At 40.4% G+C, this 16930-nt stretch overlaps 1 protein-coding gene and 1 long non-coding RNA gene across 3 annotated transcripts in view; one reads left to right on the top strand and one right to left on the bottom strand.

Moving 5' to 3' along the window:
- The window catches only part of LOC138978782 (myosin-IIIb-like), a 70531-nt gene that overhangs the window by 17441 nt on the left and 36160 nt on the right, over window positions 1-16930 (top strand). For both annotated transcript variants that reach the window (XM_070351569.1, XM_070351577.1), the window contains one exon: window positions 1207-1352. In XM_070351569.1, coding sequence (XP_070207670.1) covers window positions 1242-1352 — 111 coding nt within the window. In that variant the 5' untranslated portion in view covers window positions 1207-1241. The remainder of the gene's footprint in view (window positions 1-1206; window positions 1353-16930) is intronic.
- LOC138978774 (uncharacterized) lies at window positions 10359-14910 on the bottom strand. The gene is made up of 2 exons (XR_011459803.1): window positions 14684-14910; window positions 10359-13559 (listed from the first exon to the last, which is right to left on the bottom strand). It is a non-coding gene; the product is annotated as an uncharacterized lncRNA (long non-coding RNA).

Raw genomic sequence — 16930 nt, 5'->3', positions numbered from 1 at the left:
GACATTTTCAGTAAAATACACGTAAGTACAGTATGTAGGATAAACAGAATACTACATGGCTTGCTGTGTCGTACCAGATTTACACTCGTTGCTTTTTCAAATAGTGAACAGCTCGCTTTCGCTCGCACCATTTAAAAAAAACAACTCGTGTAAATCTGGTACGACACAGCAAGCCATGTAGTATTCTCTATTTATCCTACATACGTGAGAGAGACACCCGTGAGATAATAATCGTTCAAATCACACGTGTGTATATCATGTAAATGAGGTCATGTCAAGCAAGTCTGGCAGGGACCTGTTTTTCCACTGCTTATGATGCCAAAGTCACCGAGACAAACGTCATTATAGAAAAAAAAATTGCGCTCACTAATTACCCTCGATGAATCTTTACAACTAACACGTCACGCCACACTTTGAGAGTGACGTTTCTTTGCTTTGACGTAATAGATTGCACGAGGCTTTGGAAGAGATCGAGGTTCCAAAACAAGCGTCTTCATTTTAGCTGCCTCGACTGCAAGACATTTTCAGTAATATACACGTAAATACAGCATGTAGGATAAACAGAATACTACATGGCTTGCTGTGTCGTACCAGATTTACACTCGTTGCTTTTTCAAATAGTGAACAGCTCGCTTTCGCTCGCAGTTCAATATTTAAAAAAACAACTCGTGTAAATCTGGTACGACACAGCAAGCCATGTAGTATTCTCTATTTACTCCACTTTGTGAGACAGTGTGAACAACAGCGTTGACTGTGATCTTACTTCTTGGCAATCACAGATTTTAAGTACACGCGCTATCCGAGTAGCCTAAACTTCCTGCTTGTTATTAGTGAGTAGTGACAATAGTGTCATGTAGCTTACAGGCGTAAACTCAATGTCTACGTGAGAGAGAGAGAGATCTGTCAGTATCATGTAAACATGGTAACAAAAAAGAAAAGATAACAGGCCCAACTTATTGTCGTCGAAAGCGGTTTGCAATTTCTTTAAGGAAGCATAGACACACACACACACACACACACACACACACACACACACACAAAGGCGAAAAGAATAGACCGGAAAAGAGTCGATCTTTCAACTTTGGCAAATCACGTTTTAATTGCTTTTCAAGTTTTAATCGATTCTTGTTGTCGTGAACAGAAAACGATTTAACTAGCCTCAAGTATACATCAGGAGAGGTAAAGTAACTGTGAATGTTCCAACAGAAGAGAGAGAGAGAGAGACAGCGTCAGAAGTGAAAATGGACCGCCCTGCGCTAGGAGCCGTGGAAGACTTAGCAGAGCTCGCCAACTTGGACGAAGAGATTCTTCTGGCCGAGATCAAGGAACGCTACTCAAGGAACAAAATCTACGTGAGTTGTTTTACCTTTGTAAAGGAATGTTGACTGTTGTAAAAAGTCGATTTTCAATCGTTGTTTGTGTATTTGTCTGCCTTCCAATCCATGTGTCCGTCTTCTTGTCTGTCTGTTAGTTGAGCGTGTGTGTGTGTGTGTGTGTGTGTGTGTGTGTGTGTGTGTGTGTGTGTGTGTGTGTGTGTGTGTGTGTGTGTGTGTGTGTGTGTGACACATGTAAACGTACCTTTAACTCTTACGCGGACTGAAACTGCAATTTTAGTCAATGGTTGTATGTATCTTAACTCTTGCACACACACACACCACCACACACACCCACCCACACACACACACACAGAGACAGAGAGAGAGAGAGAGAGAGAGAGAGAGAGAGAGAGAGAGAGAGAGAGAGAGAGAGAGAGAGAGAGAAACGATGTGAGAGTAGTCTTGACATACAGAGTAAGTGGAGCTGTATATCTAGATCTACATGTACACAAACACATGAACAACAAACACCACACAAACACGCATACAATAAACAAACACAAAACTTCAGTACTGTAGAGAGAACCACAACTCAGCATGCGACCTTGTCAGCTGTAAAATGCACAGGCCATCGCTGTTGGATGTCCTTTTAATACTCTCTGCACAAAGGTTCAAGCGTAACTCCACACAAGCCACCATCAGGGCTCCCCATAGTGCGGGTCCCTGCGTCCTATACGCACTAGAAGCCGAAAACACGTACTAGAAATTTATGGAGGGGGTCCCGGGACGCACTAGACTTTAAAAGAGCGGGTCCTGGGACGCACTAAATTTCCTTTATCGTACGAACCGTAAATGTTTTATAAGTACACTGGGACCTTTCGGCTTTTGGACCCTTAGGACCCTCTGAAATTCTGTAGTGGGGGTCCATGGACCCTCTTAAAATTTAAAGTGGGGGTCCCGGGACGCACTAGGAAGGGCGTCCGTGGGGAGCCCTGATCAGTATACCAGTATGATCGCTTTTACAAAAAGGACGGCTCCTTTAAGCTGGCGAACTGTAAGTGGCCCTGTAAAGACATACAAGAAAACGACAGAAAAGATTCGGGGACATACACAAAAACTTGGCACAGGTGCAGGTGTGCCGCGATCTCTGTTCACTAACGTTTCAAAGGGTAGGTTATGTCATGTCAGCACTCGCATTTTCATGGAAATGTTCAGGAAGACGGGATAAATAGCCAAGCAGGAACGGTGAGAAAAACACCAAACCATACACACTACGTATAGAACCGTAATGGGACCTCGACTGCAGTCTATAGGGTGCATGTACCTATACAGAACAAACAAACAAGAAAATAGAAGAAAAAACAACAACCGTAGACGCGCGAGCTAGTATGTGTGTGTGTGTGTGTGTGTGTGTGTGTGTGTGTGTTTTCTTGTGTGTGTGTGTGAGCCCATGAATACACTGTACACAAAAACTCGCCTTTGGTGATCGAGGAAACGTAATCTTAATGATTAATCACAGAGTGCAGCCGCTTTCACGAATATAAGATAATCAACAGCCCTAGGTATCAAAGTGTGTATCAGAATTTACTTCCTTCTGATAATTATATGCAAGACAGAGCCCAAGATACAGACTGTAGCTATAGCTAGCATGCCTGAACTTGAACATCCACATAGTGATACTAATCGTTGAGAAAATCGCCATGACTGTGAGTCATACATTTCCAGGAAAGACTTGAAAAGCTAGCACAGAGAGAGAGAGAGAGAGAGAGAGAGAGAGAGAGAGAGAGAGAGAGAGAGAGAGAGAGAGAGAGAGAGAGAGAGAGAGAGAGAGAGAGGAACACACACACACACACACACCCGCGCGCACACACACACACACACACACAGACGGACAGACAGACAGGCAGACAGACAGACAGACAGACAGACAGACAGACAGACATACACGGACAGACATACACGGACAGACAGATAGACAAAGACAGCATTATTAAATCAGTCACCTTTTTCGGACTATTAACAGCTATTGTGTTTTAAGCGTAGCAATATGGAACTATCGCCGAAATGGGGCTGTGCGAGATTATCCAATCACAACCCAAGTACACCCAAGGCACGTCTCAGGGCATGCAGCCCGAAACAGACAGGTGTCAATCAGATTGAGACTACAAGAAGAGGGAGTTATTTCATCTCAACTGGGTCACGCCTTTATTTTCAGTCAGTACCAAAGTAAGTCCGTAACAAGACATTCACCACTAAGTGGTCAGATGAGAGGAAATTGTAGGGTCTGTGGTGAAGGGAATAATTCTGTTGCTAGATGTGTTTACTTTGACAAACGGATTTGCTGAAATGGCCAAAACATTTTCAGCAATGTTTGAATCTATCGAATAGTTTTTGGCGACATCTTTCCCCCATGCACAGCGAAAAAAAGTTCGGCATAATTATGTGCCGAAATGACGGCAAGGTTTTTGGCGATTAAAAACAAAGTGTCGGCGTTTTCCTGACTAAGTGACTGCCGACGCCTGCCAAACGGCATTCCTAGACTGGTGGAACTATTCAGGTTGGAACTTCGTACAAAACCTATGGACATTTCTCCTCATAGTCCTAGGCCTCGACACGACAATGTAAGGCAACATTTGAGTGCCAAATCACAAAAACGGGACAGCTCCTTCTTCTTCTTCTTCTTCTTGCTGCTACACGTGGAGACCAGTCCAATTGAGAAATGTAGTGGTCATCTGCAGGGACGCCGCCGTGCCGTACAGCTTATCCTGGATGGGAGTCGGCTCCGGCCACATCTTCCTTCTCAACAACTGGAAGTTCCCGCAGTCTTGTAGGATGTGGTGAGTGTCCTGCTCTGCTTCTCCGCAAGGACACATCGGGGACGGCACAACTTTCAGCTTTGAGTGGAGGTGTTTGTTCAGACAGCTCCTTATCACTACATCAGTATTGCCGGGTTGTTCTTACTTCACAACTTGGAACCCTGTGTGACCTCAAAGTTGTTCGGCCGAGAATGTGACAAAGAATTGTGACCGCTATTGTGGGGCAGGGGTCGAAATAGAGAGACAGAGAGTATTCATGATAAAGGCGCATGACGCTGGTTTTGGGGAAGACAAGAACTAAATGGGTGCCTTACAGCTCTCCTCAGCAACATACACACGAACGCACGCAAGCACGCACTCGCGCACGCACGCACGCACACACACAGAGGAAGAAAGAGAGAATGGAGAGGGTGGATGAGCGAAGCCATTTCAGCAAATCCGTTTGTCAAGCGCTGGATGACCTGCAACAAACTAAAACTAAATGATGACAAAACTGAAGTCCTCCTCATCCACCCTAAAAACAAGCCTCTCCCTCCTTCTGTTCCTTCTTCTATCTCTGTAGGCAACTCTGACATCAAACTCTCATCCTCTGCTAGAAACCTTGGAGTGACCTTCACAGACACCCTCTCCATGGACAAGCACATCACGAACATCTGTAGATCTGCATACACTGAGATCAGAAAAATCAGCAGCATTAGACATCTTCTTTCCTTTGACGCCACCAAAACTCTTGTCTGCTCTCTCATTCTCTCCAAATTTGACTACTGCAACGCTCTACTCACAGGCATTCCCCAGCACCTCACAGACAAACTTCAGAAAGTCCAAAACACAGCAGCTAGACTCATCTTCAGGGCAAAGAAACACGACCACATACAACCACTTATGCAACAACTCCACTGGCTTCCTATATCTTCCCGCATCATACACAAAACCGCCAACATCTGCTTCAACTCTTTCACTGATCCTCACTTTCCTGTCTATCTTTCTGAACTCTTGCATCCTTACACTCCATCCAGACAGCTTCGCTCATCCACTGACAACAGAATACTTTCCATCCCACGCACCAAAACCAAAACCACTGGCGACCGTTCTTTTTCCTTTTCCGCTCCCACTCTCTGGAATCAACTTCCCCACCCCATCCGTCACTGTAAAACCTCTTCTACTTTCAAAAAGTCCATTAAAACCCACCTTTTCAAGTCTGCTTACAATACCTGAAGCACACGCCTGCCTCGTGATATGTTTTTATCTGCCAGCATTCCAATAAACTCACTAGTTAAATATTTTTATTGGGTAGTCTCACATTAGTAACACTATAATATGTACTACTGTTGTTTGTAAAATATGTTTTAAACGCTTATTTAATTTTTTTTTAATGTATTTAAATATTTGTTGAATTTATTGTGTGTGTGTGTGTGTGTGTGTGTGTGTGTATGTGTGTGTGTGTGTGTGTGTGTTTGTGTGTGTGTGTGTAAGTGTGTGTGTGTGTAAGTGTGTATGTCTGCTTGTGTGAGGTTGGGTGTGTGTTAAAATGTGTTGTGCAATATGGCATGAAAATCTTTTTAGATTTGTTGTTAAAAATTACAGCTTTGTATACCATGTTTATTATTTTTTACGAAGTAATGATAGTTAAATAGTCTTTTATGTTTTTTATTTGATCGACCTTTTTAGGATTATGGAGTTTTATGCACTGCCTTTTATAGTTAACTAAATTTTTGTATTCGAAATAGTCCACTGTAGTCGGTGTAGGCCTTAAGCTTTTTTTTTTAATTGTTTGTCCAGTATTTAATTTAATTCTCTATTTTTGTATGAACTCAAATGTTTAGTGTTTTTAGTATTGTCTTGTTAGCCTAAGTTCTATTTAATCAGAGTATGTTTGCGTGTGCTTATACCTAGTGATATTGTAAAGCGCATAGTGCTTTTAGTTATGCGCTATAGAAATCTCCTTAATAAATAAAATAAATAAATAAAGAAAAGACAAACAGAAAGGCGCGAGGAGAGCTTTCACACTCCCCCCCCCCCTCCCTTCAAGCCAGTGTCATGTGCCTGTGTAGTATTTAAATAGTAAGTCGCGAGGATAGCATTCAGACCACAGGCACAACAAAACACATTGTGCGTTTCGTGTTTAACACTTCTATTCATGTGTACGTGAATCACAGTGTTAACGCTTTTTACATTTAGTCAAGTTTTGACTAAATGTTTTAACATAGAGGGGGAATCGAGACGAGGGTCGTGGTGTATGTGTGTGTGTCTGCCTGTGCGTGTGTGTGTGTGTGTAGAGCAATTCAGACTAAACTACTGGACCGATCTTTATCAAATTTGACATGAGAGTTCCTGGGAATGAATGGGCGGGGACATAGCTCAGTTGGTAGCGCGCTGGATTTGTATTCAGTTGGCCGCTGTCAGCGTGAGTTCAAACTCACGTTCGGCGGAAATTTATTTCTCCGAGTCAACTTTGTGTGCAGACTCTCTTCGGTGTCCGAACACCCCCCGTGTACACTACATTGGGGTGTGCACGTTAAAGATCCCACGATTGACAAAAGGGTCTTTCCTGGCAAAATTGCTTAGGCACAGTTAATAATTGTCTACCTATACCCGTGTGACTTGGAATAATAGGCCGTGAAAGGTAAATATGCGCCGAAATGGCTGCAATCTACTGGCCGTGTACAATTTCATCTCACACGGCATCATTGCAGAGCGCCTAGAACTGTACCCACGGAATATGCGCGATATAAGCGTCCTATTGATTGATTGATTGATGGACGTTTTTTTCCTTTTTTCGATAAATACCTTTGATGACGTCATATCCGGCTTTTTGTAAAAGTTGAGGCGGCACTGTCACACCCTCATTTTTCAATCAAATTTATTGAAATTTTGGCAAAGCAATCTTCGACGAAGGCCGGGGTTTGGTATTGCATTTCAGCTGGTGGCTTAAAAACTAATGAGTGAGTTTGGTCATTAAAAATCGGAAACTTGTAATTAAATTTTTATTTTTATTAAACGATGCAAAAACAATTTCATCTTATTCTTCGTCATTGTCTGATTCCAAAAACATATAAATATGTTATATTTGGATTAAAAACAAGCTTTGAAAATTAAAGATATAAAAATTATGATCAAAATTAAATTTCCGAAATCGATTTAAAAACAATTTCATCTTATTCCTTGTCGGTTCCTGATTCCAAAAACATATAGATATGATATGTTTGGATTAAAAACACGCTCAGAAAGTTAAAACGAAGAGAGGTACAGAAAAGCGTGCTATGCAGCACAGCGAAACGACTACCGCGCTGAACAGGCTTGTCAGTTTCACTCCGTTTTGCACAAGCGGCGGACTACGGTCATTGTGAAAAAATGCAGTGCGTTCAGATTCATTCTGTGAGTTCGACTGAGCTTGACTAAATGTTGTATTTTCCCCTTACGCGACTTGTTTTCATATGCATGTGATTCAGACTCCCATTTTGCCCCTCCTCAAACTAGCGTTATGTGTCTGTGATTCCCCCCCCACCCCCCCATCACCCGCCATTTTTAAAACTAACCAGGTGGCAATTAAATTTGTACCTACACGAGCATGCCATTATTGTCAAGCAGCCAAATTAATCCAGTATACAATTTCCACTCTGTACAGAAAGCATTCAAGGTTTTTCTTGTTGTTATGGTCCACTGAAGTCTCTCTGTATTCGTTTGCGTCTTTCTTTTTCGTCATTGAGATGAGAGAATTTCAGTTGCACACATTGATTTACTAAACTACAGATTTGAGAAATACCTAAATTCTCACATGGTTTTTCTGCTAAGTGTCTTGAATAATTGGTTGCACTGAAAAAATACGTCAATCGATAAACAAAATCGGGACTCAAACGCACGATAGCTTGCCGACAGCTCGCATTATCCTATTTACATTGATATAAACATAGAAGAGATGCGAAGCGCTGTCTTCCCGCTCGCGTTATCTTCGCGGCCTACGGCAGGGGCAAGTAATCCTCCCACTGGCGCTGTTGCGTCCCATCTAGTCAGCGGCGCTTTTCCGGAAATGACCTGCGCTTTGTTGGAATTCCAACTATGGCCGCCATTGTTGGAATTCCAACTTCGCGCTACGCGATTCTGGAAATGAACCGCGCGCAGAGTGAGAATTTTGCTCTTTCTTAGAATGCGATTATTAAATGATAATTGATGGACTACAATGATCAGCGTATGTTTAAAATATCAATAGTTGGTTGTAATAAAACAGATGCATTAGACAAAATCATACCAACTGCTATTTTTCTTACTTACGAACCTTGACTTCAGTCGGGCCGGCCGTGAGATCTGTTTGACGTCGTTCTGAACAAACGATCGAGCGCTTCAGTTTGCCATTTTAACTGGTGCTAGTGAAGTTTACCCTTGCAATTTAAGTAACGTTGACAACACTCATGCGTAACTTAATTGTTGCTTGATTGTCTTCTTCTTCAATGTACTGTGTTAAAGTTGAAACAGTATAGTTGGTTTGGTTGGGTATGTGTGTGGCTATATTTATGCATCCCCCCCTCCACACACACCCGCACACACACACCCCAAGCACACCATCATCATCATGCCAAACATCTATGCATGTATATAGTTGGGTTCAGGGTAGGTATTTGGTAACTGTAAGTAGGAGTCAAGGGACCAGTTAACATTTAGTTTGCACAAAAATGTAACTTACTGAGTGGAAATTGTATTTGCACTTAATTCTTTTCTTTTATCTAAAAGTAAGTATGTTATATTATTGTAAAGTAAAATCCATTAACAAACTCGCTTGATAATTTCTGTGTATTCCGTAAACTTTTGCGTTCTTTATATTTTATTGTCAATACAAAAGCCACCAACAGCATTCAGTATCAAATTCATTATGATATGCCGCCTGCATTTAACAGGTTTATTGTTAACATTATTGACTGTTAACTCATTGTGACCGGCCATTCTTGTGTCATTGGGAACACCCAGTGTCACAGAAATTGAAGATGCATGTATGTATATGTCCCAAGTGTGTTCTATGAGAAAAAGATTATATTCAACAGCTATATATATGGGCAGAAGCGCAGAACAATTTTTTATTACTTGCTTGAGAATGTGTAAATACTGAGAACAAAATGACATATTTTTGTGTTCAACACTTTTTAAGTAATGGTTGTGAACAACTTGTCCTGGTGGCACAAGATCAACAGGAGGTACCATATTTTTCATACAGAGGGTGTAAGAATTTGAAAGGATTAAAGTCAGTTAATGCAAAAATTAGCACTAAATGTGTGCATATGTGAAAAACCTGGTAATATGGTATATTTGAATACATCTCCAGTTTCAATGTACACAGTGTCTGCCTATCCCAATCATTATGATGCTAAGCAAGGTGTGTGTGTTTTTTTGGTTTTTTTGGGGGTACAAGGGATGCTCTTATATTTCTTTGGAACAACTGTGCTATGTTATATGTGCTACATTTTGTGTGCTTGATTGCATCATATAAGTTGAGTATGACTTTTCTTTGAATGCCTTTTGGTCTTTGATAAACAAAGGGAAGGAAGCACTAGCTGCCAATGCATACATTTCATGATTTGTTTAACTAAATTTACACACCACACAAGAGAGGTACTCGCTTTCTCAGAAGGAGAGAAGGTCACTTTTTTCAACCAAAGCAAAGACCAAAACAGAGATCAATGAACTGAATTTATAAACAAACAGAATATGAAAACAAACTTATGACTGTGATTAATGGCTTTACACTACATGGGTGGGAGTCTGAATTTTGCCTGCGACTGAACTTTTTTTTTACTGCCGGGGTCCAAGGGCCGCCTAGGCCTTGGCGGATTGCAGGGGCAGCACGCAGCCAAAAACGAATTTTAGCATTTAAGGTGAGGATTAAGAAGCCTCGCCTGGCTTTAAAACTGAAAAAATAACAAGGTTGGTTTAGGTACTCAAACCATAACATCTTGTTAATTGAAGTGATTTATGCACGTTTTTAACACCTCACATGATTACAATTATATAGATTTTTTTTTGTACGTCCCACATGCATTATGTTTCATTTGATTCACTCTGAATCACTTCTCTGTCTTAGTAGGAAAGCCGCATGAAATTATATATGTCATTATATTGAGACAAGAAAAGACAATTCATACATCATGATGCTTGAGGAGCAATGCACACACACACTCACACCCTAGGTCAAATGCTTGTCTTTGACCTCACAGGAACACCAACACAAAGAAATCAGTGATGCAAATCAAAACTTTAATTCTCCCACAAAAAAAACCACATAAAATGTATGAGCACCAATGAACACACACACACCATTTCATTTAGTTTTATACACACAAAATGGAAAGGCAAACATCATTAGGCAAGTTTGTTGTTCACAAATACAGAGATACAAAAATTAGAAGATGGAATTCAGAAGAAATGTTCAAGGGTAAAAAAATATTTTACGGTGCACGAAGCTTTCATACCCACAATAATGACATTATTCAGGATACAGTTGCCTTATTGATTAAAACAAAGTACGTTACTGCTTAGTTTGTGCTGTTTGCATTTGTTTATTTGTTGCTTAACGTCCAGCCGACTATGCAGAGCCATATCAGGACGAGGAAGGGGGGGATGAAGGGGGCCACTTGTCAAGCGATTCCTGTTTACAAATGCACTAACCCATTACTTGTGTCCCAGCAGGCTTTAGTAAAACTAAATTAACACCTACTGGAAGATTACCAGTTTCCAGTATGTTAAAATAGGCTTAACCTATCTACTGCTGGACTTACATCAGAACACTAACAGATTAAACTATACATGAATCGCGAGACAAGTGGCAAGAGAAGAGATTTTTGGAAAAAATACAGGTGAATGAGCAAGAAGGCAGAAAAAAGAAAAGAATTCATGAAGAAAAAGAGAGCATGACAGGAACTTTTAGAGGAACCAAAAATCTACCTAACAGCAAACTAGAAAGCTCCTGCGGTTCCAAAAACAGGAGGGACCTTTAATTTCATAACCGCAGTGCCCCACTGCGGGATGATGTTTGCATGAAAATGGATCGATGGCAAAGAAATCACAACAGACTGCAAAACGTAACTTATACCGGTAACACCACAATTATCACACAGCAGAGGCAAACCTTGGTAACTGGGGTCAAACGGTAACGCAAATCTCAAAAGTTACAGAAGATACTTGTTTGAACTTGACAGTCAAACACACAAAAAAACTATACATCAAGAAAATTACAAGAAAAAAAATTTAGTGACATCATTATGATCACAAAGCAGAAGCAACTAGAAAATCGGGGTTCAGCACTATAATGTCACGCAAGACACACTTTGAAATTGGCACACTGACCCAACAAATAGACAGCACTAATAAATTAATCACATCACAATGATCTCACAGCAGAAGCACTACTTGTAAACTGCAATCAAACTGTACAGCACATCTAAATGCCACAGTAGAACATGTCTGTTTAACACACACACAATTAAGAGATAGCACATAACAAATGAATCACATCTTAATGATCAGCAGAAGCACTACTTGTGAACTGGGGTCTAACTGTACAGCACTACTTAAAACTCACATTCACAGGAGAACACCTCTGTAAAAACTTGGCACACCCACACACAAAAATAAACAGACGGCACAAAAAACCCTTAAAAATTACAAAACACATCCGTTTAAACTTTGCACAAGAAACCATAAGACAGACAGCAAAAATAAATGAATCACATCTTGATGCTCAGCAGAAGCACTACTTGTGAACTGGGGTCAAACTGTACAGCACTACTTAAAACTCACATTCACAGGAGAACACCTCTGTAAAAACTTGGCACACCCACACACAAAAATAAACAGACGGCACAAATAAATTAATCACATCAAAATAATCACACAGCAAAAGCACTACTTGAAAACTGACGTCAAACTGTACAGCACAATTTAAAAATCATAAAATGCCTCTGTTTAAACTTTGCACAAGAATCCATAAGACAGACAGCAAAAATACATTAATCACATCTTGATGCTCAGCAGAAGCACTACTTGTAAACTGGCGTCAAACTGTACAGCACGACTAAAAAAATTACAAAACACATCCGTTTAAACTTTGCACAAGAAACCCAGTGCCACTATGAAACAACAACAACATGATTTTTGAAAACACATACACACATACGTTCTGGACACCCCCTGAATATGTTGATTTAAACATATGGAAAATGTAACAAAGTTGTGCAATGCAATAATGACACAACGCAGTGACCCCAAAATGTGACAGGGGTATCTCAAACTAGATTCATGTTGGCTATCAACTACAACTACCCTTGAAGTTTTCATAGTTACAAAGCTTAAGATTCAATAACATCTGAGATAACTTCAACGTTAAGTTTTATGAAACAAACATGACTGGCCCCCTGTGACCCCAAAACTTGACAAGGGTCAATCAAACTTGGGTCAAGTCTGGAGATTATCAAATACTAGAAGTATACAAGGTTTCAAACCTGTAGCTTCAAAAACATCTGATATAGCTTCAACGCACAAGTTTTAATCCAATGAAAGGAACATGACCCCGCTGTGACCCCAAAATTTGAAGAGGGTCAACCAAACTGAGGTCACTTTGTAAGATCTTTCTTTATTTGGTGTTTTATGTCGTTGTCAACCACGAAGGTTATATCGCGACGGGGGAAGGGGGGAGATGGGATAGAGCCACTTGTCAATTGTTTCTTGTTCACAAAAGCACAAATCAAACATTTGCTCCAGGGGCTTGCAACGTAGTACAATATATTACCTTACTGGGAGAATGCAAGTTTCCAGTACAAAGGACTTTGTAAGATCATCGAACCCTAAATTTTTCAGAGGTCTAGCTTGAAAAACAACCAAGCTAACCTCAAATGTTAAGTTTTTTGGCCGGATATATGGATTGACACATGTATATGAATTCTTAGACTCGCCAATTACTCAGGTGAGTCAATAAGAGACGATTTGGAAAGAACAACAACATGATTTTTGAAAACACATACACACATACGTTCTGGACACCCCCTGGATATACATGTGCAGAGAAAAGTCTGTGAGTGAACATCATACAGCACTAATGAACAAATTGAGAAGGAAAAAACCCCATGCAGGTGGAAGGTAGAAGACATAAATCAACACTTCCTCATCAGTCCTTGCACACAACACACACAAAATGTACATCTTCTGCCGAGACCTCAGCTCTCGTCATCTCCACCCCAGCACAGTCAAAGTGGCACCAGGAGTGACATTTCTCACTCTGCACCCAGTCTGCCAAATCCGGTTTTGAGCAAAATGGCATGCCGCACATGTTTTTTTCTCGAGGACGTCCATGTTGCAGAAGCCTCTGATGACTGTATTTTCTGAACATCTGACAGCGACATTGTCGCATCACAGCCACTGGAATGTTTGCCAGCAGCGACTCAGCATTCTGCACACAAGTAAGCAACAATCATAGCAAAACAACTCATTGAGGTCTGGATATATATATATATATTAATTTTTTTTTTTTAAACCAGCAACAACAACAACAACAACAACAACAACAACAGATCAAGTGGACACTTACATAATTAACTGAGAAATACTGAGAATTCAGAGCGCAAAATGATATTTCTTTATCATATTATATATATGCTGTTGTAACTATAGTGCTTTCTACTGGAATTAAGAGAGGGTACAAGTTCTACAACTGACAGATGACACTTGTTAAGTGTTACGATTAATCTGCATGAACAGTACAAAATGAATTAATTAAGTCTAAGCAAGACCAATGTTGTAGGAATCAAAGGAACAAGGAAGTTTGGGGGCAAATATTGAAACTAGTTATATAAATATATATATATTAATGAACCTAATTAGCTTTTGTCTGAAGTAACTGAATAAATTTTAAGCCATGAGTTGTCATTGTTCAGATTAATTTTAAGCAAGATTAGTGTAAAGTTATGAATACCTTCATCTTTTATTACAATGATAGCTGAGCACTTAAAGTTAAAGAATATTCAATTAAATTGTAACTATGTCACGGTGTAACTGTAAAGTTATGAACAACAAAAGGTAATAACTTATTTTTCGGCCTGTGTTTAAGGTTGTTGACATGGAAACCAAAATGTTTGACATGGATATGTTTTTGTTGCATGATGATGTCTGTGTTATTATAACTAGAGTATTACAGAAAAAAGTACAGAGAATGATACGAATCATTTAAACTTTAAAGGACTGAAAATGCATGACTCTAATGGCAGGCACACAGCTCGTATTACATGGACGATTATTTAGGAAACCTGTTACACATTGAATTATCATTGATCACACATGGTTGCATAGAACTTTGAAACTGAGTTTTATTCACTGGATGGACCATAGAACATGTCATCTGATACTTTCAGTCTCAATGTCAACAGAAATTTGGCTGACAGTGACACTGACAGCCATGGAATCAAGAACAGTTGAGATAACCATAACTCATTAACTGTACAAAAATAAACATGCGAAAAAATAAATAAAACAACATAGCGAAATACTTTCAGTCACGTTTCATAACTACGAACTTACCTCTTGTTTGCTGGGTATGCAGAGAACGTCGTTTAAGTCCAATCCTGGAAAGTTCACGAGCTGAAACTTCTTTTCACGCACCCACCACTTGAACTTCGAAGACTTCCCATCTTCAATGTGGTCCGTACGTTTTGTTTTTAGAAACCGCACTGTCATATTTCTTCTGCGTGAGCACGGTTGTATTTTCTGCGTAAGTTCCACGACAAAACTGTCCACCTCTTCCCTGTGCACACCCATATCCATCATGGTCAAGGGCGAGAGGCAGACTGGCAAATCAGACTGGAATCGCCAGTCGAAAGGAGGGCCATTTCTAGAATGAGTCGGTGCGTTTCCGGAAATGACGCGCTTTGTTGGAAATCTACTGAGGCGTGACGAAGTCCCGCGAGATTCCAACTCTGCCCCGGATTCTTACTATGCGCCCAACAGCGCCAAGCTGGTAATTGTTGTGTTTTTAAAGAATTATAACTGTTTCATAGAAAATCATAGATAATAAAACATGCAAACTGTTAATTATTTGCACTCAAGAGAAACAGAAAATCACAAGAAGAAGATTATTGCATCATTTGGTGATTAGAAGATGTATCCTAAAGTAAGCAATTTCGCTCATTTCTCCTTAAAAACTTTTTATCCACACGCCAGTGTAAGTGCGAGAACCACTTGAGTGAGACTTAAAAGCATCAAATGTAATTACAGCGTGTCAAAAAGTATACAAACAGATTAATGTATACACCAGTAATACATTTGCCAGTTAAGGGAAAGTAACGTTGCGCACAAAAGAAAATATTAGCTCCCAAACATTGCCTCCACGCACAGTGTAAGGAGTGGACTTAGAACAATGGCCGCAAGAACCGAGGGAACCGTGTTTTTGACTCACTTCGGGAACCCAACCTCTCAAATGCGTTCGTGTGCACACTATTGAAGCTACAGAATATGAATCAAGTTTACTTATCACTGATATCTCTTGTCTGAAGCTGGATATATCCAAAGAAATATGACAGAAAAGCACTTCAAATCGGTGTCAGAGAGCAAGCGAACAACAACGTAGTACGGGATGGTGGCTGACAATCGCGCGAGGTCACGCTGACCGAGCGCGGTACCCCAAGAGTTCACGCGAGCGGCCTCGCTTCGCATCTCTGTATGTATGTATGTCTCTGTCTCTGATATAAATAATTAGCATAGCTACGGAGCATTTTTGAGTTTACTATTACAGCAAAGCGAATACCCCTTGCACATCTCCTACCCATCCCTCTTCTTTTTATTTCTCTTCTTCCGCTCCTTCCTTTTACTGTCTTTCTTTATAATGATTATGCAACGTTTATAATGTTATTAATAGATTTGGTTTATTTAGACGAATTGTTCAGCCGTTACCGCCTTACGTTGTACTGTCCATGCAGGAACACCACTATAAGCTTCTAGCTTGTTGCTGTTACCTGTATATTTTGTATACATGTCATGAATGTAACTTTTGTTAAAATAAACTTATGTTTAAACCAATACCCCTTGCATTTCTCAAAGTTAAATTTGCCAGAAAACTTCTCAAATGGCTTCTTGACTACGACCTTTATCTTTAAAGAACACAACAGGGGTTAGTGTTGGGTTGTGAGCCCGAAACACAAGCAGTCTGTGTCTCAGGAACCTTTGAATGCAAGCATAATTTCAGCATGTGACTCACTACTTATTCCTAGCTTTACTCCCGGCTCCACGTTAAAAAGGAAGACAAACATGAGGTGACACGTACACTTTCAGAGTGAACACGTACATTGAACCCAACACAGCCATATCTTGACTAAGTGAAGACTCGACAATCTTGATCACATTACGACCCCCCCCACACACACACACACCTCTTCCCTTTCTTTGTCTCAGTCTGTCTCTCGTCTCCGTGCACTTTCTCTCTCTTGCATATTTCCTATCTTCTATTGGCCTCCTCTCTCTTCCCTCCGCACCCCCTGTATCCTTTTTTTCATTCCCTGTGTGTGTGTGTGTGTGTGTGTGTGTGTGTGTGTGTGTGTGTGTGTGTGTGTGTGTCTGTGTATAGTCTGTGTGTGTCTGTGTTTCTGTGAGTGTGTCTCTGTGCGCGCGTAGGCCTAAATGTGTGTGCTTAGGCCAAACAAAAATATATATGTTGGTTTAGGGTAACACGCCTACCCTCCCTAACACATTTTTTTCATTTCTCCAAAAAAAACCCAAAAAACTCCAACTTCTGGCACATTTTGCGAACCATACCGAGACTAAAAAAAACCCCAA

The sequence above is a fragment of the Littorina saxatilis genome, linkage group LG1, assembly GCF_037325665.1.
Source record: "Littorina saxatilis isolate snail1 linkage group LG1, US_GU_Lsax_2.0, whole genome shotgun sequence".
NCBI lineage: Eukaryota > Metazoa > Mollusca > Gastropoda > Littorinimorpha > Littorinidae > Littorina > Littorina saxatilis.
Note: the sequence above shows the minus strand (reverse complement) of the source record. Positions and strands in the feature narration are given on the sequence as shown.